This window comes from Anopheles maculipalpis, chromosome 3RL (genome assembly GCF_943734695.1).
Source record: "Anopheles maculipalpis chromosome 3RL, idAnoMacuDA_375_x, whole genome shotgun sequence".
NCBI classification, from domain to species: Eukaryota; Metazoa; Arthropoda; class Insecta; order Diptera; family Culicidae; genus Anopheles; species Anopheles maculipalpis.
In genome coordinates, this window is record NC_064872.1 from 43,495,495 (window position 1) to 43,521,671 (window position 26,177).

Here is a 26,177-nt window from a genome sequence, read left to right on the forward strand (position 1 = left end):
CTCAGTATTGTTAGTTATCAGAAGAAAAAAAGCAATTTCTATTCTTTGTTCTATATTATAAGCTTTTTTTTATTCTGTTAGTCATCTGCCATATTGTTTACTATAAGCTTTTGATATCCGAAAAAAATACCAACGAAGATAAACTTGTGAATATTTTAATTATATTGATCAGTGCTATTAGAGCATAGCGAGTAAAATTAAATGAGTGAAAATTAAAGTTGCTTTGGAACATGTTTGTCTACTGGACATCTACTAGCTTCTAGGAGAGTCCTTATAACAAACCTATTAAAATTTGCTGATAAAGAACGCAGCATACAGTGCGATGTCTTTTATCAGGGTAATTGTCATGATGAATTCGGTCACCGATCCAGGCACAAATATATCAAACTGTCCTTTAAAAGTTCGTGAACCATATCACTAATCACAAAATATTGATTTTAATTGTTATTTTGTAAAAAAAACTACACATGCATATACGATGTATGCCCAGGATAAGGCAAAGATTAAGGAGGAAATGCCTTATCAGTATAATTATAAAGTTTATTCAACACAAGCGGTGTTGACAATACGGCACTGGACCGTCATTATTAAATATAAATAAATAAATAAATAACATGAATATACAATTTTTTCTTGCTTAATTACAACGTAACATAATTGCTACCATTATAAAAATTAAAAATACAGCGTGACCGTCCTTTATGAACAAAAAAAACGTTAAAAAACGAATAACGAAAACCTATTGATTTTTATGTTTGTTATATAGAAAATCTATTGAATTAAATCTTCAGAACAAACGCATATCGAGGAAATATTTCACTCATATTTCCGAGAACACTTAGCTGTAACTGCAAACAGCAGTACAGTGTAAAGTCAAATGTACAAACGTGCGCTTTATGTTCCTAGATAGCTGCAAGCCCACACGACACCATTACATTTATGAACATTATAAATTATAACACATTGTTGCAAAATTTTAAACCTATTTCATGCCAAGGTCTTACCAAGCTGAGGTTATTTCTTAGCCTGATTTTTTTAAGCAACTCGGAAAAGATATGTTTAAAGTCGTCACGTTTTCGAAATTGATTAATCCTCTTTTGAACGCTTCATATAGACGGATTCTTAGAATACAGTAAATTAATTATGGCTTCGAAATAAATGTATAAAATAAATAATGAGAAACAAGTTTAAGTTGTTTTACTTTGAATAAGAAAATCCGGTATTCACAGAAAACTCTTCAAAAAATACACTACAGGTAATGCTAGTGTTTCGATCGACTTTATTGCAACCATTTACACCGACCAGCAGCACACACTCACCGATGTTATGTGATAAAGCCGTGTCACTACAATCAAACGGCCGGCAGACACGAACGATTAAAGAACATCAATGAAAGAACAACACATGCAACAAGAAACGCTTCCGTCTCGCATCTGATGAAGCGCGAGCGTGTAAGAGGCCATAAAGAAATCTTCTGCCTTCCGCCGAGAGCATCCAAGATCGCACGAGATACAGCTTCATCGTTGCTCCAGACCAGCCAGCTGCGACAGTGCTTGAACGGTGTTCATCGAGTTCGGATCGGATCCTGCGATTCCGCACAATTTCAGAAACAACTGCAACTCTTATCAACGCGTGTTCTAGGTGAAAATGAAAGCTGTACAGTGTGGTCGTGTTTCGCTGGCCCTCTACATCGCACTACTCACGATCCCTTGGACGGGCGGCTACATCGTCGATCCCGGTCCAGTTGTGAAGGCCACCAAAGGTACGCTGCGTTTGTGTATTGTGTGTGTATGTGTGTTTGTGTGTGTCGTTTGGTCAAAGTGTCCGTCCACAAAACCTGCTCACCGCCCTTCCGGGAGCCAATGACCTGCCCTACTGTGCGTGGATGAGTTGTAATGATGAATGGCCTTTTCTTTTCCGATCGCGCGCTACGTTGCCACACACTCGACCGTCATTTTGCAGGGGAAATATGGCCCAAACCGAGGAACCAAACAACGTCCCAACAGTTCTACACTATCAAAACGGGAACATTCAGTTTTCAGGTAATCCAAAAACGATCTTAATATAATCCTCGGATGAAATGACTTTCCTCGATCCTCGGTACTTTTCATCGTCTCCATCGCACTCGGCTTATGAAGTGTTCTTCATTTGTTCTCGAACTCGATTACTTCACACACTGGCGAAGGGGCGATAATAATCATGCCCCAACAGTAGCTTAACGTAACGAACAGAGATTACAACGATCAAGGGAATTAGTGTGCTCTGCTCATCGAAAAAACTTACCGAACGATCTTGTGTGTGTGTTGAGTGGCAAGCTACTGTTTGTACTTACAAAATGCTATCAAAAGTGGTGGGATTACGTTTAATTGCATTCTGTAAACACCAACAACATTGCTCTCTACTCTCGCTCTTCCCAAACAAACAATGTGAAGTGTGTTGATCAAGAAGTGCGATGAGCTAGCTTACACAATGAATGCACCAAATGTGCTTCCCCGCGGTGTTCTTTTGCAAATAATTGAAGAGGAAGTTGATCGGTTATTATGCCCAAGTTGAAGGCTCTCAATTATGATATTTAAAAGAATATTTTTAACCTGTTATACTGTAAAATGGTTTAAGTGGCAATCACTAACAACACTAACATTACTGTCAAATGACACGTCGTAAGCCCTTTTGTATTTTTATTTGGAACAGCTCGTGGCTTCACATCATGACCTACAGTGTGTTAGACCGAACAAAAACCCGAATCAAAAGACAATGCTGGACTCTCTTATCTCAGTCCAGAGATTAAATAATTACCACAATGAATATTCCTCCCATTTAATTCCCACCATGTCACGGAAAAATTGCCATCACTTTATGTTCCTGAGAATGTTCCTTTGTTGAATTTCAATTAGAAGAACGGTTTAACTGAGCCTAATTAACTCCTACAGGACGGTATTATGGTAATTTTTAAACTAAACATTACTCATAAAATCCATCAATATAATCCATAACACAGAACTGAAGTCGTTCCTTGTAGAAGTTCAATTTGGAAATGTCCTGGATATTGAGGAAAATAAATAATTTGTACTATGTAATACGGATGTACTAGGTACATCCGCATTAACATTAGCTAAACAACTGAGTACAGTACGTTTGTTTAAGGTTGAAAATAATCAAATAAATGATTGCGTTAAAAAGGAAAACATAAGTTTTGCTGCTTAAGTTGAGATGGCCAAAAATATTTAAAAATTTCAATTGAAATGTTGTTTTATAACGTAGTCATCACAAGCGGTGTTGGCAATACGACGTAGAGCCGTCATACTAAAATAAACAAAAATAAAAATAAATTTATTGACCATATGTTCATCAGAATAACAAAGCGATACTCAAAATCGTTGTCTAGCGATGATATTATTAATTCAATTTGCTCGAGTTATAATGTCGAAAATCGACGTCATACCTTTCATCTGTTTTACTACAACATATCGTCTTATTTTATTGTCCTCTGTATCTTCTTCGGATTGGTCCAACCAATTGTCTCCACATTTTAGAATTGAGGCTTGAAATAATAACAGTTTATTCATATAACAGGTTGGCTGATAAGTCCCCGGTCTAACAAAGAAAAACACATTTTTTTGTCAAAATTCGTTTTTATTATTCAACATAGTTCCCTTCAAGAGCGATACAACGATTGTAACGACCTTCCAATTTTTTGATACCATTTTGGTTTTGCCTCAAAATAGGCCTCAGTTTCGGCGACCACCTCTTCATTGCAGCCAATTTTTTTCCCTGCGAGCATCCTTTTGAGGTCTGAGAAGAAGAAAAAGTCGCTGGGGGCCAGATCTGGAGAATACGGTGGGTGGGGAAGCAATTCGAAGCCCAATTCATGAATTTTTGCCATCGTTCTCAATTACTTGTGGCACGGTGCATTGTCTTGGTGGAACAACACTTTTTTCTTCTTCGTTCTTTTTTCGTTCGTCAAGCAACCAAAAGTTGCTTGACAAAAGACGCTCTGTCTCACAAACTAATTGACATCCAGACGTCAAATTTTGACACGAATCATTTGAAGGTTGGTGCTATATAAAAATAATATGCATTTAATACTAGCGGCGCCATCTATGTGTGAGACCGGGGACTTATCAGCCGGATCAACCTGTTACTGAGCCTAACGTATACTAGTTAGTTCTACCAAGAGCCGGACAGTAGATTAAGACCAGCTGCTATTGTACATGATGTAAAAATGAGATTGTGAAACCAATTTTCAGCGTATTGACCTATTTATTTTATAAAAGTGGGTTAAATATTTTAAGGAAACGTTCCTATCATTGGGTAAATCTTAAAATCGATTCTTAGTCCCGTTTGGCCATTCTGATAAAAATATGGTAAAAGCACAAAACCAATAATCAATTTTGAAAGTATTTTTTTTAGATCATTAGAGTTTTGGGCATCTGGTTTCTACTTCTTTCAATGTTAAAATAGTTTAACTTGAATAATATAAAAGATAGCATGTATTAAGTCTACATTTTTTTTATACTTTTTTCAGTTATGTTTTATTATGGCGCAATCAATTAAACTTCAGATTCAGATGCTGAAAAGCAATCTATCAAATGTTGGTAGATGGCTAGACCTAGTAGAAGTATCGAAAGCAGCCCATGAATTGGATCTTAAATTATGATCCGTCACTGTATATAGTGCTATAAATATCATTAACCACTAACACATGACTATCGTGACCAGGGTAAGCGGCTTTCCTTTAAACTCCATTTTGGGATACGAGAAACAAACGCTGTTATCCGTTGATAAATATAACTAGACTAACATTTATTTCCATTGTCCCTTCGATCTTCTGTCACTCTGCCTATCTTTCTCTCTCTCTCTCTCTCTCTATCTCTCTCTCTTTATCTCTTTATCTACCTATCTCTTCACTGTCTGCTTTAATCACTTCCATAATATTCCTTTTTAAAAGTTTCGCGGAGCGGCCCGGTGGCAGTCTTCAAACGGCAGGACCGTGGTTCAAATCCCATCCCCTTGTAGTGAGAACTGACTATCCAACTACGTGGTATCAGCAAGTCTAGTAAGCCATTCGATGGCCGACATGTCCTTAGAGGGTCGCTAAAGCCAAGGAGAAGTAATTGTTTCGATTGGACTTTTATTGAGTAAGCAATAATTCCTGACCGTCCTTTACGAATAAAAAATACTTTTTTGAGTTCCTGGAACGTTATAAAATTGTGCCTAAATCACCGCCTGAAAAATTTGCATAACTCTTTAAAAAATCCTTTGTTTTTTTCCTTCTTTATCCTCGTTTCACACTATAAATTTAAGAAGTCTTGGCATGTCATTGCTGTATTGCTTGTCATAAAGTTATTCGTAGCTAGATAATCAGTCCTTTTTACAGAGTAACAGTCCATCGACCGTTTGAAGCAATGTATTGGAAAAACATCATGGAAATATTGTTCATCTTCTCACAATTAAACAATAAAAAACCTAGTTCACATACACCTTACCAGACATATTCAATCAATTGTTTTCTAGTCGATGAACTTCAGCTGCGATATACTGACGAAGGCACTCGATCGTTACCACAAACTTGTGCTCTCAATTGGAAATACTACCCGTCGAGCGATGGTTAACCGAGGATATTCCTTCCAATCGAACAATGGGCTACGTGCCGTCAGTGAGGGACATCGCTCCTGGCGCTCAGATTCAAATTGGGCTGTAAGTTGCGGAACATTAGTAGCGAAAGAAACACACATCAGCTTTAATGATACACGCTTATTGTCTCCATCTCCAGGGATATCTTGAACAAGTGAAGGTGGATCTAAAGGCTCCCTGTGAAGCGTTACCTTACCTTTCCATGGACGAAGAATGTAAGTGGTGCGAGCAAAACACAACGAGCCTAAACACTCTGATCGATTTTGCTAATCGATTACTTTCTTTACAATCTTATTACTTTCAGATACAATCATCATCGATGACTTCCAGGCCCTTTTGTCCTCGTTTTCCATCTGGGGAATGCTGCGTGCTCTGGAATCATTTTCGCAAATGGTTGTCCTTTCCGATGATGGTAGCACGGTACCTATAGCGAGAATGAATCAAATTTATGAGCCATGGTATGAAAGCTAATACATCCAAATTATAATGGCTCTTTGTAGTTACGAATCAACGCCACAACAGTTTACGATGGTCCTCGCTTTTCCCATCGTGGCCTGCTGGTGGACACATCGCGCCATTTTATCGACACCTGCACGCTGGTGAAGATCCTCGACGGAATGGCATACAACAAATTAAATGTGTTCCACTGGCACATTGTCGATGATCATAGCTTCCCATACGAAAGCCGAACCTTCCCGGAGCTAAGCGAGCGCGGAGCTTATCACCCGTCCATGGTGTACACCCAGGCGGACATTGCAATGATCATCGAAGAAGCGACCCAACGTGGCATACGAGTTATGTCGGAGTTTGACACTCCTGGACATACGCGTTCGTGGGGCGTTTCACATCCGGAACTGCTCACCGAATGCTATGACCAATATCGTGGAAAACTCGGACCAATGGACCCAACGCGCGAATCTACCTACACCTTCCTGTCGAATTTGTTCCGCGAAGTGATTGAAGTGTTTCCCGATCATTACGTGCATCTCGGTGGGGATGAGGTTGGGTTCGAATGTTGGGCCAGCAATCCCCATATTCTAGAGTACATGAAGCAGAACCGACTGTACTCGTTCGAGATGCTGGAGGAAAAGTTTATCCAGCGGATTGTCGATCAGATCGATGTGCTGAACCGCAGCTCGCTCGTTTGGCAGGAGGTTTACGTGAATGGTGTGCGACTTCCGAACGGAACGGTGGTCCACGTTTGGACCGGCAATCGACAGGATCTGCTGAACAGGGTTAGTTCAGGCCCTTGCTTACATTGTTCTCCTCTACATACTGGCTAATGTCCCTGGCACAATGTTCGTTACAGATTACTCGCGATGGTTTACCAGCACTGCTGTCCTCCTGCTGGTACCTTGATCATCTCAGCACCGGTGGTGATTGGCGTAAGTTTTATAACTGTGATCCTCACGATTTCATCGGTACTGGCCAACAGAAGTCACTCGTGCTTGGTGGCGAAGCGTGCATGTGGTCAGAGGTGGTCAATGGGCACAACATACTGCCCCGAATTTTCCCACGTGTTTCTGCCACAGCGGAAAAACTTTGGTCTCCCGCTAGCGTAAACAACGCGGATGAAGCGGCTCGCCGATTGGAAGAGCAGACGTGCCGCATGAATCATCGTGGAATACCGGCGCAACCACCGAACGGGCCTGGATTTTGTATTTAAACTAAAAGGAACGTAAACGTTAAAGATATTATCATGGAATAAAATGCATAAACATTGAAGGAAAAAAGGCTTAAACCAGCCTTGTCCTAATTAAAATTATTTTTTCTTCTTTGGCCCTACAGCCTGGAAAGATATCGGTAATTTTATCACATTTTTTTTCCTAATCTGAAATCTCTGAAGCTCCCGCTTTGGTTATTTTAACGAGTCCGTGTAGCGTCATCTGGTGTTGGGTTTATCTACTATGGGGAAATTCAGGAGCTATTTCAAACTGGAGGGATATTTGCGTCGAGTCGATTGAGATGGTCTGAAATATTTCAAAATAGGTTCATTTTGTGAAAGATTGCACAAATTCCAAAAAACCTGCAGTACAAGTTAGCCCGGTGATTATTGGCTTTCCTGCTACTTTTTTACTTCTTTACATGGGTTTTTCCGGTTTCTTAAATAAGTTTAAGTTGTTTTCGTCCGTGGTTTGTTTTGTTCTTGTTTATTAGATGGCAGATAGTGTTGCTTTCATGTTATAGTTTTTTGACCAGTCCCCAGTAACTTTTGAACTTGTTCATAAACACCTTCCTTCTTTATAGAATAGAGATACATCAAAATTATGTAACTGTAAGTTTCCCTAAACTCTAGTAAGCAATCCTCAAGCCTCTCCTGTTTGTTGTTCAACATTGCTCTGGAGGTTGTCATGCGAAACACGGGCTTCGACATCTGGGGCACGATTTTCACCAGATCTCTCCAATTCCTTGGCTTCGCGGATGACATCGACATCATCGGACGGACAACTGTGGCGGTGTGCGTACATCCGACTGAAACGCGAGGCCAATAGAATTGGATTGAGCATCAATGCGTCGAAGACAAAAAACATACTTGCCGGAGGCTCTGACCGTGATAGAGTCCCACTTGGAAGCAGAGTATCAGTTGACGGCGACGATCTCGAGGTGGCAGAGGAGTTCTGTTACCTTGGTACGATCGTAAATTCGGACAACAACGTAAGCAGCGAAATTCGAAGGCGCATTGTTCAGGGGAATCGTGCCTACTACGGACTCCACCAACTCCTGCGCTCCAGAAGACTCCAACAACACACGAAATGCACGATTTACCGCACCTTGATACGTCCGGTAGTTCTCTACGGGTACGAGTCTTGGACTATGTTGAGGGAGGACTCGCCATTTTCGAACGGCGGGTGCTAAGGACTATCTTTGGGGTTGTGTGCGAGAGCAGGGCGTGTGGCGAAGGAGAATGAATCACGAGCTAGCTGAGCTATTTGGCGGTGCTGATATCCTGGGCTGGGGCACGTGATGAGGATGCCGGACTAATGCCCCACCAAGAAAGTGCTCGTCAGCGACCCGTTTGGAAGGTGCTATATTTCTAAACTTTTTAACTTACTTTTTTATATTTATTTATTTATTTATTTTCTACGGACCGGGTGAGGCTCACTTGAAACGGGACGTTACAAAAAGTGCACAATACATTAAATGATTTTAAACTGATTTTTGGTCTATTTTTAACTTCAGAGCGATGCTATAACTGCTAACATGCCAGTAAACACCGAGCATTTTTATGGTTTTTTTTTTGAAATTTTAGACGGCAAGCCTGCCGGTTCGTTGAGAGAATTTAACATCATGAATGTCTCAACGGAAGGGCCGAAATTCAAAATTGCATATGATTAGCTGTTACAATATCGGCAACATAAACACTGTTCATAACAGTGTTCTTTCCCCTGGCCTGCTTGGTGGTGGCACCACCATCAAATCAAGAAGTTTTCAGATTCAAATGTCAGCTTAACACCGAGAAGATCTTTGAATGTTTAAAATTGTATATTTGGTGATATTGGTCACTGCAGTCAATAGCATCCAAAATAGCAATATGGCCAGACCGTTCCAGCGCAATAAAAAAAGGCATTTACAAAAAAAAAATGGATTACTCTTTGCCTAATTAAACAGTTCAAAGGTTTGTCCCTAACACATAGCACTACTTTAATATTAATAATTTGTGTGTATTAGGTACAGCTTTAAACATATTGTCCCTGTGTCTGTGTTTGTGGTTTATTACATCAAATTCTTTGTTAAAAATCTATGCCGATATGAAACAATTCACTCCAGACACTTGATCCAACTGATGGTTGAAGGGTATGAAGAGCCATAAAAGTACAACATAAACGATCAAGCACACTACAGCCAGCGCACGATCAAACAACTTTCCAAACCTTGCCCAAAAGTGATCTTTCTCCTCTGGTGTCACCTAGCAGATAGAGTAAGCTCAGATTAGGAACGGCCGTCTGTCTGGAATGTTTCAAAGCATTCTATTTACCGTGTAGTTTAGTTCCAGATAGTCTGCAGCCAGTAATAGCTCGGCTACCCGACTCTGGGAAAATGATCCAGTAATACGATCGATAAATGGTCCCATCGTAAGCTCGCGGTTTCGTCGCATTCGAATCCAGCAGTTGAGCAATGTCAATAGCAGCAGCCCAACACTCAGCACGGTGGAGCATAACAAAAAGATCACTAAAACAAAGCGAGATTGATCGATGAAGAAGCGTAAATGGGTGTAGCAGACAAACATTGGACAAGAACGGGTTAACTTACTGCAGTTCGGAAGCGTATCACGATTGTACGGTAGTGCCCATTCCAGTTGTTTGAGATAGCTAAAGTGAGTGAACGTAGACAGTCCAAGCAAAACTTTCCTTTCGAAGCTGCTCGATCGTAGCCAAACAATGTAGACATTCAGTAGCGCTAAAACTGAGGATCAAGATTTTTGGAAATTAGCAATAACTCTCACATGATCTCTTTCGCTTCAAACACACACACACACAACTCACTCAGTATTGGTCCGATGATGGCCACCTGCTCGAAACTAGCACGTCTTATTAGCATCACTTCTATGTTCAGCACGGTGTACATGTACTTATCCGAGGACTGAAGCACCGATCGGCCACGGTCAAGCGAAACTACTCCCCATTTTGGACTTTTAAATTCTGAATTTCTAGCGAGACACACGTCCACTATGTGTATGTCCACCTCGTCCATCGAGTTGGCCCACGTCCCGTACCACATGTTGCACCGATGCAAGTCGAACGGCCAGCGCGAATAGTCGGCATCACATTTAGCGTTCATGCTACACACGGGCAGGCAGGTCACCGTTCCATTCGACGCGACGGAACACTTTGGGTTGGCACAGTCGGGCAGCTCCTCAGGATTGTAGTACCTGTACACGTAAACGGAAAGAAGAATTTAATTTCTCAAAACATTCGTGCTAGCCACCTTCGGGGCTTGTGGGGTGAAGTTCACTTACGATGAATAGTGCCGAAAGTCTGGTAGCCAAATTTCATCCGAATTGATCGCCACACGCTCTATGCCACTCCATTGCGTGCTGTTCCAGCTCAGAAATTCGTCCGTCCATTGCTGTGAAGGAACATTTCCAACAAGTACAACACGATAAATCATTTAAATCGGTGGAGGGTAGAAGTGTAATCCTAAATTACAAATACGTGATCTTGAACGGAGCACGATCAGTAATATCGCTTTTTCCTGCTTACCAACTCCATCCACACGCCCACTTTCATCAGGTCATCCGCTTCCTCCTGCAAGAGAGAAATAAAAGCAACAGAAAAACAAGCTGTGGAAACGGCCACGAACCAGCAGGAGGGATCGGTTCAGTGCGGGACGATGTGGTTGCGTACAAATTCATACGTTAGCACGAAGTAAGCGACGGAAATGTTGACCGACTGGGTGTTATCCTTTCTTGGGCGCGTATCAACACGGTAGCCATTGCAGAGAAGTGAGCTTTTAAGCCGGTTTTCCTCGTTAGCCGTGTTCTTGCCGCACTCGAACGATGCTGTCACCCGTGTCCGTCAGGTCAACCCGGAAAAGAGCAAAAACAACAAGCAGAAGCACACGATGAACGTTACAGCACCGGAAGGATATATTTGCAGCACGCCGGAATGTCACGTACGAACACGCCTGGTGCGGAAGGCACCTCTCTTCAATAGGCACACGGTGACGGTGTAATACCTGCCGGTAGTACGTGATTTAACAGCAATGTAATCCATCCCAGCAGGACGACGATCCTGGCTGTAACGATACCGGACCGAAACATTGCGTAGCGTTTCGAATGATCGATCGATCGATCGGACGGCTAGTGCAGCTCTTACTCAACGACTGATGCACTGTCACAAGGCACACAACCGACATCCGACGGTCCCAGACTCTAGATTCACTCGACTGATTACTATTAGGGGTCGTCCGTAAATTACGCAATACTAAACACTTTCGACTCCCTTCCCTGGATCCCGCTCCATCGAAAGATAAGGACGCTGTCATATCCAATAAATACTGATGCTCCAATAATAGAGGTGCTGGTGTTATAAGCGGCATGATTTTGTATAGAATCCAATCTCATTTGTTGGTCCAAACGAAAGACGAATAAAATCTAAATCCAAGTTTTTCTATAAAAAGTAATCAGTAAAAGTTACTTCTAAATTTGGCAAACATTTCTAGTTCTCGACAAATATTTTGTTGTTTAATATGCACAAAGTATTATGTTGTTTCGTATGGAATTCCTGTGACACTCTCATCGTCTAGAAGTTACATTTCGGATGTCTCGGACGTGGTTTAATCTCTTATGCTAGCTAAGGTGAGCTACCGACCATTTCAATCTTAATTCAAAATACAATCAGCATGTCACATAAAAGATATTACACAAAAGGACAATCTAATAAATCGCCGAGACTTAGTGCCATGTAAATAAAAATATTGTGAATTAGTTTATGCATACGTGCATCACGAGCCTTACGTTGTTCTTCGACAACCCCTTAGCGATTCCGGTAGGCGTTAACCAGTCAAATGCTCCTACCGGATGGAGCGTTTGTTATCTTGCGAAACAAAGAAAAACATTGCCCTGAGACGAGTGATGCGTTGTTTGGAGATGGCACATATGAATTATCAACGAAAAAAAAACGAGTCTCTTATGGATGGAACTGGTGTATTAAATAATGTTTGGATTATGTTCCCTTGACGTTTCAAATTCAATAAATTTATCACAATTCTATAGAAAAAAACAATCTTCTATAGGAAACGCATGTTACTTCAGGTTACTTTATTTTAGATTTAACTAGTTAGGTTTAATTGGAAATGAAATTTTAACTAAAATATACTATATTTATATATAATATATATATATAAAATATATATATATATATATATATATATATATATATATATATATATATATATATATATATAGATTGATCAGCAATGCCTAATGGAAATGTGTGCTATTAAACCGCGTTATCTATATATTCTTCTTCTTTTTGACTTAACGATCCAATAAGGTCATGCTGACCGTCGAGTGGCTTACTAGAATTGCTAATACCAAGTCCACAATAGTTCTTATTCCAGTGTAACTGTCCTATTGGCATATATCGCTTTCGATTTTCTAGTTTCAAATTTTCTAATTTTCAATTATACGTGCTAACAGCGAGGTTTTTGATTGTGTATTTTATGCACACTGTCCAGCGAAACAGTCAGTCTTTTCTAACCTACATATTCAATTGAACCATGGATTTAAACTACGTCAAGTATTTTTTCCAATACAATCGAGTTTTGTCTGTTCAAATGCTTACAAGTTGTGCCAACATGCCCAGTCGACGATGTGTTTATCGGTCGTTGATGTGCAGTTGATCCAACCAAAGAGCCCGTTATGTACATCTTTGTAACGCTGAAAAAGAGTCTCTGACAACCTAGTTTCTATTACAGTATAAGTCCAGTGCCCGGATCAGCGGATATCGATTCTATAGGCCTAGGTTCCATTCCAAAAATTCTTACTTGACAAACACTTTTCAGAACCAAAGACCACCGAACGTTTCACATCTGTTTGTCGCCCTCAGGTTTGTATCTGATAAAAGATTCCACAGTAGCCCGGATCTATGTAGGACAACTTCTCATTCACCTCGCCATTGACGACACGATTTTAAATTCTACTTTATAGTCGGCATATTTCACTGACAGATACTTTAAAATGAACTACCTTTAAGGTATTGCAATCGACCTCGAATATCTCGCTAACTTCGAATATCTTGCCCAAGCCATCGAACAAAGTGAAATAATCTGCAAAACAAATACTCTTTCTTCCATGTTTAAATTCGAATGTTTTTGATTGAATGTAGCCTGATTATTTGAATAAATACATCGTTAAGTGTACGTAATCCAACAGTTCCGCCATTTGGTCAGATTTGCACCGTGTTAGAGACCTCAATTTGGCGCAAAAGTTGGTGCTTTTAAAGACTTACCTTCTGCCCAAGCTTTGGTTTGATGCATCGGTGTGTGGCGCACGATCGATGGACATCGATTTGGCCTCCAAGACGGTGCGGGCTTACCTGTGGGACGGTTCTGGGGATTTTCAAATCCCATTAACCCAGTTGACCCTTCCACGCAATCGAGGTGGACTCAATCTTCACATTCCCGCCATTACCACAACAGCGTTGCTGGTGAATCGGTACGTTGCAGAGCAGGGTTGCTTGAAAATCGGGGCTCAGCACATAGATTGTGCTGGGAGTCCCCCGAAAATAGGCTCCATTGCCACATCGTATCCGTGCCTTCGGGCGGTAATTCAGCAGTTCGCATACCATCCGGTACCTAATGTTTCAACTAAAAGTTTGCCGCAAATGATGGTCGACAGACTTCCAGACTCCAAAGTGGCTATGGAGTCACCTTCCACCTATTGGTGATGGATTTGGAAAAACGTCACCAGCTACACACTTTCGTCTGACCAACGCTCGATACTATATCTGCTGGTGCACAACAAGGTGCCACACGAACTGCTGCTCGACAGGATGAATCGGTCTCCTTCAGCCTGCTCATTCTGCTCCCAGCCAGAGACTCGGGAGCTCAAGATTGCCCTGTACTCTAGAGTGTCTAGTGTTTGGAGCATACTGATACAGGCTATGGAAGCCATTGTTCCAAACCACAACCTAAACTTCCCTTCCCTCCTCTTACCTTACTCCTATTACCTGTGATTGATGAAAATATCCTTAAATGTTCTTTGTAAAACCTGTACGTCGTCTCTACATGTACCACATTTTTCTTTTGTAAACTAGTTTTTAAGTTGTTTTAAATAAATTATGTTTTATAAAAAAAAGTGTTGGAACTGTACTGAGAAACTTAAACGATACAGAAGGCTATGAACTGATACGTAATGCAACCTGAGGGCCATGTTAGGGGAACCGAGGGAGAGGAGATAGGATTCCCTGACGAGGACGAAAGTCAGTTCTATCTTTCACAGGACAGAAATGGGTACAGAATTCTGACCTGATAACGCTCTCGTAGTAAGGTCTGAATATCCGACTATTTGCTATCATTAAATCTAATAAGCCAGTATTTGGCGGACATGGTCCAGGAAGCCTTTAAGCAAAAAAGGGAGTACCATGTTCATTTTAATTATTTATCAGTCGAGGTACTGCTTAATCGTTTCCATTTTGTATTTCTAAATGACACCAACAACATTCGACAATAGAACGAAGTTCAATAAATGATGAATATTACGACGAAAGCACGATCAAATCACAGGCAGATGTATAAACGAAAACACAAGAACGGGCTCCGAAACACATCCGATGTTTAGTCATTACCAGCGTTAGCTAATCGCAGTGATTGGAATGCGTGGTCAACTTGACAATCGGTCAATCGAGGAAGCATATGATAGAGATGTGACGCCTGGTATCAGGTTAACTGCAGATTAATATTAAAGTTGATGCCCATCAGAATAGTGGTACGTGTAAGGATCACACATCACAACTATCAATTTATCTCAAATGCAACCATCTATCAACATCGATTCTGTAACGCCATGCCTGTGGCCATTCGCCTGCTGTTCGTGGAAAGGTTATTAGCCTGTTTACACAGTGCAGAGAACCTAACGAGCATTTTACTGCTGTGCAATAAAATCAGGTACTGCATCGATCGAGCACGTTCGAAGGGTGGGAAAAACGTACATACAGTTCCGGTTGCCGGTGATCGTTGCAAGCGTGGGAATGAATGAAGTTCGACCAGGATTTTCCCGAACATCTCGAGAACGAGGTACTGTGGAGCTGGTCAGGTTCTCACGTTACCGTGCCAACGATCGAAGGGACAACGTGCAACGAACAACTTTATGCAAAGTAGCATCCTGACGGGCAACCGTACTCCGTACCTGCCCAAGGACTGTTTGGTATGGTTTGGGCGATAATACCTCTTCAAATATGGCGAACACATGGTGTTAAACGGTTGTGCTGTTATGTCCGAGAGACAAACAGCCAAGTACCAAGTCTATGCTTTGTTTGATTGTATTACCTAGAGCTTAGTCTTTGATATTTGACGACCAACATGCTAAGCAGCTTAACTAAAGAGTTGTTGCCCTGAACTTACTACGAAGCTAGTGTCCATCATTTGGAAAGAAAAGACATTGTCAATTGCCGCTTACGGATCGATGTTGCGAAAACTGTTCACATGAAACGCCCTTTAAAATATTGCCAATAAACGCTCGAGGTACAAGGATGCACCGAGTGCAAAGTGCATGGGAAAGCAAACAGTTTCCATTTCCTTTCGTCCATCGTCTGTTTATCTGTTTTTCTTTCCTCTTGTGCCATATGCACCGCCCATATTTTACACCGCCACTGATTGCATTTTCACCTGCACTAGCCAGTCCCAGCCTCAGGACCTAAGTTCTGGCCGTAGACAATCATCAAATGCAATTAAAGTTAGGCTATTGGACGAGCAAGGTGCAAAACCCGGTGGTAAAGTGTTAGTCCGAAAAATACTGCCACAAACAATCTTCCGTACGTGCTCCGGATCAGGACAAATCGGAACGGTGGATCGTGCAGGTGGTAGCATTTTCGTTTCTCATTAGCACCGCTTACAAACATCCAGCAGCAAATATGAAAGTTCTACGGAAGCCGTGCGCCGATAGCAATCAAAACATATTGGGTAAGCTTTTAAAATGCTGGACAGCAGCTTAATTTGGAGCGATCGCAACTTGGGCACGTAACGACGATCGTGTACGTGGGAAGTTCAAAGCTTGACAGGAGAACTTGATTGAAGCGGGAGTAAAAGAGAATGAAAACAAGTGGCTTAAGCGAATGCGTTGATTCGAAATGGATAGAAATAGACGCATCTAACGAAGAATGGTGTAGTATAATTAGACAGGTAGAAGAAACAGGACGACACGTACGCCATAGAGCAGGATCGATCGAGAAGTGTGAATTGACGGAAGCATTAAAGAAAAAATGGATGCTGCTGGCATTAACAAAGCCATCTTCACTTAGCGGTAGCTTTGTTCGTTCAATTGTTTAGCAGTGGCAGGAGTCAAGCTTAAGTTAAGGATAAGTTAAAAATATTCTAGACCAGCTGAAGAATCCGCTGGAAAATAAGTTAGTAGTGCGATCGTCTTGGATGACACTACTAGGGATGCAGTTTCAATGTGCATCATTTGTGCCATCTGTTGCCACTGTATCCAAACGCCAATCTAATAGCTGCTCTAATAATCCATTCCAACAGGATTATCCGCTCGTTGTGCCATGAAGGAGAAAAGCAAAAATGCTGCCCGTTCCCGTCGAGAGAAAGAAAATGTGGAGTTTTTGGAGCTTGCCAAGCTGTTGCCATTACCCAGTGCCATCACGTCACAGCTTGACAAAGCTTCCATCATACGCCTCACCACATCGTACTTGAAGATGAGACAAATCTTTCCGGAAGGTAAGTCGTCCAGCGTGTGGTTTCGACAGGGAAGATACTAACCTCTTTTCTACTCCAGGACTTGGTACAGCATGGGGCTCAGAGCGTCCATTGCACCTTCCGCACACACGCGATACGAGCATTAAAGAGCTCGGGTCACATTTGCTTCAAACGCTCGATGGTTTCATCTTCGTTGTGGCACCCGATGGCAAGATCACATACATTTCGGAAACGGCATCTGTACATCTCGGCCTCAGCCAGGTGGAGCTTACTGGCAATTCGATCTACGAATACATCCATGCATACGATCAGGAGGAGATGGCAGCCATCTTATCGTTACAGCAAGCGTTTCCCACTACGCCACCGCATGTCGCACATAACCTTCAACCTGATCAGAGTGCCATATTTAATAATCATGATCCATCAGCTATTGGATTGGCAAGCGGTTCCCCTGTTTACGGTGACATTTCGTCAGCAGCGTCGACGCCTGCAGCACATGGCGCACAACGGCAACAACACCATACATCTTCCGATCCTCGAGTACCACACCACGAATTACCTACTGACCTACCTTCTTCACGGAACCTTCATCAGCCTAACCATCGGCATAGTTTCAGTCAGCAGCAGCGCTCGTACGTGATCGAAATGGAGCGCACCTTCTTTCTTCGGATGCGGTGCGTTCTTGCTAAACGTAATGCAGGACTCACATCGTCCGGATACAAAGTACGTAGTGTGTCATCTCCGCTATGCCAAAATATTCTAACAACACTCGTTCTGCAGGTCATCCAATGCACTGGATATTTGAAAGCACGCATCTTTCCACACGAGTCATCCAACACGCCCGGACATTGCTGCGTACAAAATCTTGGCCTAGTTGCCGTTGGCCACTCGTTGTCTCCCTCGGCAGCGACTGAAGTCAAATTGCATCAAAACATGTTCATGTTCCGTTCCAGCTTAGATCTGAAGTTGATCTTTCTTGATGCAAAGTAAGTTACGTTCACTTCTTGAATAGGTGATGATCATGATAATAACATTGTTGTTCTGTGTTTCCACAAGAGTTTCCCATCTCACAGGATATGAACCACAGGATCTGATTGAAAATACGCTTTACCGGTACATCCATGCGGCTGATGTTGTCCACGTTAGACAAGCCCATCAAACGCGTAAGTGTTAAGCTACGTAGAGTTGGTTCTTTTTCGTATAATTTACGCATCTATCTACAGTGTTACAGAAAGGACAAACGATAACAAAGTACTACCGATTTTTAACCAAGGGAGGCGGTTGGCGATGGGTACAATCGTATGCCACGATCGTACACAATACTCGTTCCTCCAGACCGCACTGCGTCGTTAGTGTCAATTATGTTCTTAGGTATGATTTCGATCGTATCATCAGGCATTCATAACAACAAGCTCTAAAGATTTTGTATGTGCTTTTCTTTGCAGTGATTTTGAGGTGCAAAATCTTCAACTGAACGATAATCAACAACCGCTATCAACGTTGAGTCCACATTTTGATCAGGTTACTCATTCGTCAACAGAGCCATTCCATGTAACAACTCATTCCCATAACATGGCAAAGGCGCACAGCTGCAATCAGCATTTGTCCGCCTACAAAGAACCTCTGCAAGCACTTCAGCTTCCAGAAACCTGTTCAGTACCCAGTATCGAAAGTAGCAAAGAAATAGATAGTTTCCTCCAGTTCCACCATACTCTCGATTCGAACGAGAGCATGATCGCTGAGCTGAATGGAAGTGGAAATGAAGATTCGTTCCTACCGAGTGATCTCTGCTACGATCAGTCGTCTCAGTACACTAATCAGACACAGCCAAGCTACTCGTTCGAGGATGCACAAGCTTTTCCTGCATGCGACTTTTTGGATCCATTTTACGAGCAACTCTACTCGACGTACGACACACATCCACCGGATCGGGAATTGATCCTTCGCTCTTGTTCCGTCAGTACCAGCGGGTCAGATACGACGTAGTTGGGCAGCGTGAAGAAGAACAGTAGCCATTATTCCAGTGATATTAATACGTTCCAATGCCAGTGCGACCATTTTGGTTATCTGCGTCCGTTAGAGACGTTCATATAAATGGTGTTCAATAGTTTTTTAACCCTGCTTTTGTTAGGCTGCGATATTTTTAACATAATCATGAATTATCTGAAATTCATTTTAGCTACAAGTTCAAACCGTGAAGGAAAATTAGATTAGATGATTAAGTTAAAAATAAAATACACGAAACGTAGTTTTCCTGTCAAACACGGCACAATCACTCAACGCAACAATCATATTAGACAAAGTTCATCTAATTTCTTCTCTTATAAACAAAACCTTGTCTGTTATACTTAACTGGTTATCATACAATGAGAAGAATTCGCACTGTGACGTTACCCCACTACAACCTTTTGAAATTGTTATATAATTACTTTATCATAACTCATATAGAAAATTTGAAGATCTGTTTGGGCAGTGGCGAATTTAGCCTCCAAGAAAGAGGCCCGATGGAAGCGGAATGAAAGTTGGGGTCCTCTATCACATTGACATCTGCTTGAAACGGGAATGAAGATTCTTGTGGATTCGGGGGACCCGCCGCCGCTCACTTCTCTTCCCATTTAACCCGCCATTGTGTTTGGGCACTCATGTGCAGTTTATCTCTCAGAGCTAACCAATTCGGTATTCTTGCGAAAAGAGCCTAAAACTTAACCTTTAGATTTCGATCCCGATCCCGATTCAGATTTCAGATTTCGAGGATACTGGATCGCGTTTCGCTATTGTTCGTGCATTAAAAGATCCGTGAATATCGATCTTATCACTGTAAATTTCCTTCCCAACTTAGGAAGGATCGCTCCAGAGCAAACAGTCTCTCAATACTGTCATATTACTCGTAGCGCCGTGATCAAAATTTACACATTCTTATTCTATACCTAAACTTGTTAATACAATACACTGATTTAGCTCGTATGCCGTGGTGAATGATAAATCGTCCAGCTTTATATACCAGCAGCATAGCGTCAATATCCAGCGAATCCTCATTTGTAGAAATTGGTCTCGGTTTGTGCCGTGAATGACGTACCTACCTTATGGTTGTTATCATTATTCATTCGGCTGGAAAAGTATGTAACTTCCGGTTCACTGAAACTTTACTATTTTACTGCGAATTGTTACCCTTATCTAGCATTATCACGATTTGCGTAAATTCAACGAAACGGCCTGCGTTTAGCATAAGTGGGCGGTTTGAAAATGTTTAATAAATAGAACAAAACTATCGCCCATCTCGCATACCAGCTTTGAATCAATTCAACTGCACTTGCTCTACATTGAGGTTCTGTCCCACTGTCTTTTCTTTTGGTTAATTGGTAGGCTAAAACGTTTTTAGCGAAACATGTTTAAAACGATCTATCTTTTCTATCTAATCTGCTTTCTTGTTTTGCTGCAAACGAATTATGTTGGTAAGTGTTTCTTTGTATCATTAAGCATACTTGCCCGCTTTGCTTTGCACACCGACTTCCTTTCCCATTTTCAGCCACAACCGATTGCGATAGCGAACCTTCTTCCATCGAGGGAAAGCTCCTCAAGAAGCTGTTATGTTCCGACAATTACGACAAAACGGAACGCCCCGTACGAAACCACAACACTACGGTGAATGTCACCATGTTGATGTATATAAAAGAGTACTACGTGGTAAGATTTGTTTGATTTGTCTAGTGCGAAGTTAAACTGCAATATATTTCTAGTTGGAAAGAGAACCGTCCGTGATTGTATCCGTTTGGCTATCGATCAGTTGGACGGATGAATTTCTAGCATGGGACAGAGCGGATTATGGACTGGAGATGGTAAACATCGACTCCAACGAATTATGGCGACCAACAATCGAGACATTAGAAAGGTTACTAGAGTTAGTGGTAAACGGTGAAACATTGCTTCTTTAACTGTTGTTCTTTTTTTTCTACTGCGTCTAGCAAACCAGCAGGCATTATTGACAAATCCTGTAGAGACCATCAATGCGAGGTGAAGCATAATGGCAATGTTTCATGCATATCACCCTGCAGCTTCAATGTTCACTGTTTCAGTACGAATGTCGACTGGCCGTTTGATGTACTGGAGTGTTCGTTGTACATGAGTAGTTGGATGGAATATTCGGCTGAATTAAACATCACGCGAGCATCAAACGTGTCACAGCAATACTTAAAGGAGCAAAGCAACTGGCATTTACTGTCAACTAATGTGCTTTCTAGCATCGATACAACTGACGTCGATTATTCGTGGATCATATACAAATTCGTTTTGGAAAGACGCATGGGCGTGTACAGTACCGTCATAACTCCTGGGTTTAGTAAGTAACGACAACAGTAAGGCTAGAGCTCGGTTTAAATTCACTTGAAATTTTTGGTAAATTTTTGAATCTATTCAGTGGTAGTGGTAATAAGTTTGGCAGTCCTATGGCTGAACAGCGCAAGCTCTGAGCGACTGTACGTTCTGTCCGTAACGTGTTTAGGCCACTATATCTATCTTGAGTACATCTACTGGCATCTGACATACAACACCAAGGATGTGCCTAAACTTTGTAAGCTGCATTTAAGTTCAAGCTTCAATGTTCAAAATATGTACAATTTAACTGCTGTTCTCTATTTGTAGTGCTTTTCTTTCGCGACTCACTGCTTATCAACGTGCTGATGCTAGTTTTTACCATCGTTTTGAGGAATACCGCACCGAGAACGAACCACTCGGAACGATTGGTTGGTCGGTTAGCGGTTAGGATAGCTTCCACAAGATTCGGACGCGTGTTACTGCAGGCAGATCATTTTACCAACCTAAAACAAACACGACAAATGGAAGAAAATCTAACGGAGCGGGAAAACTATCGACACACGGAAAATGGAAACGGTGATACAACGGCTCTAGTTGTTGATGGATTTGAAAACAGTACTACAACTCCAGTCACTTTGGGTGGCGCTCAACATCAATCCGATTTAGTAATCCTTTTTATGGACCGGATGATGCTATTGTGTTGTATGGTTTGTTATGCGTATATGTTTTTCAATTTGATACCGAAAAAGTTTTTATAGTTTTAGTAGTTAAAATATGATAATTCAATGGTATAAATTGCAGTTGAATAGAAGCATGAGATTTGCATAAAATATATGAAGACTTAAAATATGTCACAGGAATCCTTTATACGGCAATGACTATCCCATTGATCAGGCATTCATAAACACTCGCTTCAAGACGGCTCACAGCTACTCATTGGAATAAAAATCTAACTAAACATGGATGAAATTTTCCTTCAACGCTAACCAGTTTTATTGACAAGTGTTATCGCTACATCCCTAGTTGCTCAGAAGCACTTGTTTCGTGGGATGTGAAATTATCGCTACTACTAGTTGTGGGCGTACAATTTTTATCTTTACATTTGGTACTTCTGGTGAACTGCGCACTTCCACGGACAGGGAAACCTCAGTTGTGCACTTGGTTCAGTTCGGTACACATTACGGTAGACCTTGTCTAATACCAGCGCAAACCAAGGATTCCATGTTGGCAATGTATAAATACTGTTCTGTTATATTTGTTGTGCTTCTATGTCTCAGACATGGCGGTAAGGAACACTAACGTACACTTAAACATCAATGGTGAAGTTTTAAATTATATCAACTATGGTTCTTATATTGGCAATTTGCAGCCACTATCAACTGTGACGGTACCGGCGATGCACCAAACAAGGAAGCCAAACTCATCAGGAATCTGTTCTGTTTCAATTACGACAAAAGCGAACGGCCTGTGAAGGATCATAACACCGCAATCAACGTGACAGCCTCCATGCATGTTCAAAACTACGATGTGGTATGTTACTTATGCTACTAACTAGCTCGATTTGCAAAAAACTCTATCGTTTTCCTTCAATAATTACAAGAGTGAGGAAAAATCCACCCTGTTCCTATACGTGTGGATGAGCTTCTCCTGGAAGGATGAGTTCCTGAACTGGGATCGAGCTGAGTACGGAATCGATAAACTAATCGTCGACTCGAGTGAGCTGTGGCGTCCAACCTTTGTTGCATTTCACAAGTAAGTAAGCATCGGGACAGAATACTCATAATTCCAGCTTAAGCTAACCGACATCGATCGCTTCTCTCATGAGCTAGTCTTAAAAGTGGCAACGGAGATAATGCTTGTGCAAGCCATCCCTGTGAAGTGAAACAGACCGGAGTAGTGCTGTGTGTTCCTCCTTGCCAGTATGAGGCGCTCTGCTCAAGCAATACCGCCAACTGGCCTTTTGATAGTCTGAAGTGTACAATGTTTCTTGGTGCATGGTTGGAAAACTTTAATCAAATCAACATCAGCCGCATGTCGAACCTCTCTACTCGCGACATTGAAGTGACGCATGCGGAATGGAAAATCCAGTCTGCTATTTTGCTACACATTTACTTACCAGACAACACCAGCTACCCATCGTTGGAGTATGTTTTCACACTGGAACGACATATTGCCATCTATGGTGCGATTTTGACGCCAGGGTTTTGTGAGTAATGAACAGAATTGTAGAAAGTAATCTAGGGCTTACATTTGACTTTTCTAACGCTTTCAGTGATGATCATCATAAATTTGGCAGTGCTATGGATGAACAGTGGTAGTACGGAACGGCTATACATACTATGTGCCACTTGCATGGGCCACTTTAGCTACATGGAGTACCTGTACTGGCGTGTACCGTACCATGGCGAAGCTGTTCCCAAAATGTGTAAGATGTTTTAATTTATCTTTAGCTTTAAAGCTGCGTTTCCGCCATGGTAATACATTCTCTTTTGCAGTGCTTTTCTTCCGCGATTCGCTGATGATCAACGTGCTAATGTTGGCCTTTACGATTATTTTGAGACACACCGCACCGAAAGCTGATGGTACGGAACGGTTGGTCGATAAACTGGCTACCAGGGTAGCTTCTACGAACTTGGGAAGAATGTTTCTTCAAACCGGCGATCAGGCCGGTAGTGAGGTTACAGATACAACCGAAGCAGAAAGTGGAGATAGGGATAATTCCATTAGATCGCAACCGGACCACGTTGATGGTGACACGGTCAATCTAGTCTCGGATGCATCTGATAATGATGCACCAACGAAGCGTATAGCTTCTGCGGAACACCAACGACCCAATGTGGTTAACGTTTTTCTGGATAGGATAATGTTTATTTGCTTTTTGCTAAGTTATGTGTTAATGATCTTTAGTCTGCTGCCGAAAGAAAACTTAAATTGATTTCCCTATGACACAGGCCTCAATAAAATATGTTTTATTTGTCTACCTTGTAAGTACTTAACTGTAAGAACAGAGCACTTTCTTATTCAACATTCTACTCTCCATATATTCCACCTTGCCCTACATGCTTCGTACGGTTGGAAGAGGGAAGAGGGGGGGGGGGGGGGGGTTCGGGACCGTTTCGTTTTTCAACCTAGATTGAAAGAATATATTAATATAAGAATATATTAAATTCGAAGTGATGGGAATGAAGGACTTACCCAAGGTCAGGGACTCTGACCCCACATCCCACACACAGGGTAGTGTGAGACTCTTACCCACTAAAACCTAACTCCTCGACCACATCCCCCGGGAATCTGCCGCAGGGCTTTACTTCCAGGGTGGGTTTTGCTCCCGCACACGGCTAGCGATTGGTTAGTGGCTCCAATCCGTCGTCAATGCCCAACACGGGCCAGCCTGTGCTCCTCTCTCCACATGGTTTGCAGCTTCGTTGCAATCGCCCGCATTCCAGCACCATCTGCCTCCCACTTTTCCTCCAAAGCACACATCACTTGCGTGAGGTTTCTCGTCGTCAGCACCACTCCGCAGCTGTGCACCAACTCGCCGCGCTCCTCGCGGAACCGCGGGTAAATAAACAGAACATGTTCTGCATCCTCCACCATCTTGCTGCACCAGCCACACCGCCATCCACGACGCAAGGTCTGGGATAAGGGTATGTGTCCATCGTATCCTGACAGAACTGACTGCTTTGCCACTTCCGCATCGTCTCCTGGTGGACCGCTGGTCTCATAGCACTGGAGCTGCCACCTCCTGCTGCCTTCCGTCGATAGCACTAAGCGTATTCCTCCACCAACAAGCACGTGGGCACCATCCCCATAATCACCGCGACTGCTTCCAAGGATATCGTCCGGTATTCACAGTTTACCCTTATAGCAAGTAGCCTATGCACCCTTCCGATCCTCGCCTGGTACGTTGTAGCGATCAGGGCAACTACCCACACTGGTGCCGCGTACCGTAACGCTGACGTAGCCACCGTCGCTATAAGGCGGCGTTTATTGCTGCTGGGCCTTGCGATGTTCGGCATGATGCACGAGATAGCTGCTGCAGTCCGCGTTGCCCTCTCACACGCATATTCGACTTGCGCTTTGAAGGAAAGCCGGTCGTCCAGCATCACTGCCAGGTATTTCAACTGCCGCTGCGCTATGATCTGGGACTCACCCATCCAGATAGACGAATGCTGCCTCTGCTTGTGGCTGCTCACCAGTAGAAACTCGGTTTTGTGGGGAGCAATCCCGAGCCTATGCTGCCACATCCACGACTCTATCCTACTACAGGCCTCGGCCGCAAGGATCTGCAGATCGCCTGCGTCCTCCCCAAGTACAGTTAAGGCGATGTCATCGGCGAAGCCAATGAGTTCTGCACCTTTAGGTAGGTCGAATTCCAGCAGACCGTCGTACATAATGTTCCAGAGGGTAGGCCCGAGAATGGAGCCCTGTGGAACACCTGCAGTTATGGCCATGGACTCCTGGCCCCGCTCTGTGTCGTAGACTAGGCGACGCTGGCTGAGGTAACTCGCGAGAATCCTGCAAAGGTACTCGGGTACGTTGTGCCTCCGCAGGGCAAAGACAATCGCTTCCCAGCTGGCACTGTTGAAGGCATTCGGCACGTCGATCGTGATGATTCGGCAGCAATGATCCCCAGCCCTATTCCTCTCGCTACTTTCGCTTGGGGAAGTCTCAAATCCTTTCCTTGCCTGCTAGCAGCTTTATTTTATGTAATTTAGCCGATCGTGTGAGAAATACAAATAGCGCCCCAGAAGCGAAATACAAATAAATCGATGGGCGATTTAATTTAAGTATAGTCAATGATACTATAGCTGTTAAACTAACAATCGTTCTCGACGTAAAATGTGATGATCAAGATTAGTGTT

At 42.4% G+C, this 26,177-nt stretch overlaps 4 protein-coding genes across 4 annotated transcripts; 3 read left to right on the plus strand and 1 right to left on the minus strand.

The window, feature by feature from the left end:
• The first annotated feature begins 1,619 nt into the window (after nucleotides 1-1,619).
• On the plus strand, nucleotides 1,620-7,319 carry LOC126564447 (beta-hexosaminidase subunit beta-like). The gene is made up of 7 exons (XM_050221504.1): nucleotides 1,620-1,762; nucleotides 1,963-2,042; nucleotides 5,515-5,697; nucleotides 5,774-5,849; nucleotides 5,939-6,054; nucleotides 6,135-6,869; nucleotides 6,944-7,319. Exons 1-7 carry the CDS (start codon nucleotides 1,648-1,650, stop codon nucleotides 7,298-7,300), a joined length of 1,662 nt encoding a protein of 553 aa, XP_050077461.1. The 5' UTR covers nucleotides 1,620-1,647; the 3' UTR covers nucleotides 7,301-7,319.
• A 2,054-nt stretch (nucleotides 7,320-9,373) lies between these two features.
• Nucleotides 9,374-11,446, minus strand: LOC126564721 (neuronal acetylcholine receptor subunit beta-3-like). The gene is made up of 8 exons (XM_050221814.1): nucleotides 11,311-11,446; nucleotides 10,980-11,134; nucleotides 10,836-10,880; nucleotides 10,592-10,701; nucleotides 10,119-10,504; nucleotides 9,886-10,038; nucleotides 9,611-9,804; nucleotides 9,374-9,541 (listed from the first exon to the last, which is right to left on the minus strand). Exons 1-8 carry the CDS (start codon nucleotides 11,393-11,395, stop codon nucleotides 9,374-9,376), a joined length of 1,296 nt encoding a protein of 431 aa, XP_050077771.1. The 5' UTR covers nucleotides 11,396-11,446.
• A 4,750-nt stretch (nucleotides 11,447-16,196) lies between these two features.
• LOC126560635 (single-minded homolog 1-like) lies at nucleotides 16,197-18,994 on the plus strand. Its single transcript, XM_050216592.1, has 7 exons — nucleotides 16,197-16,257; nucleotides 16,828-17,022; nucleotides 17,081-17,724; nucleotides 17,782-17,987; nucleotides 18,058-18,164; nucleotides 18,225-18,372; nucleotides 18,447-18,994. The coding sequence occupies exons 1-7, from the start codon at nucleotides 16,209-16,211 to the stop codon at nucleotides 18,985-18,987; spliced, it is 1,890 nt and encodes a 629-aa protein (XP_050072549.1). The 5' UTR covers nucleotides 16,197-16,208; the 3' UTR covers nucleotides 18,988-18,994.
• A 1,392-nt stretch (nucleotides 18,995-20,386) lies between these two features.
• LOC126560636 (neuronal acetylcholine receptor subunit beta-3-like) lies at nucleotides 20,387-24,247 on the plus strand. The gene is made up of 11 exons (XM_050216593.1): nucleotides 20,387-20,453; nucleotides 20,528-20,685; nucleotides 20,739-20,890; nucleotides 20,964-21,337; nucleotides 21,416-21,568; nucleotides 22,517-22,597; nucleotides 22,682-22,842; nucleotides 22,913-23,064; nucleotides 23,142-23,518; nucleotides 23,585-23,737; nucleotides 23,808-24,247. The coding sequence occupies exons 1-11, from the start codon at nucleotides 20,387-20,389 to the stop codon at nucleotides 24,245-24,247; spliced, it is 2,268 nt and encodes a 755-aa protein (XP_050072550.1).
• The last annotated feature ends 1,930 nt before the right edge of the window (nucleotides 24,248-26,177 follow it).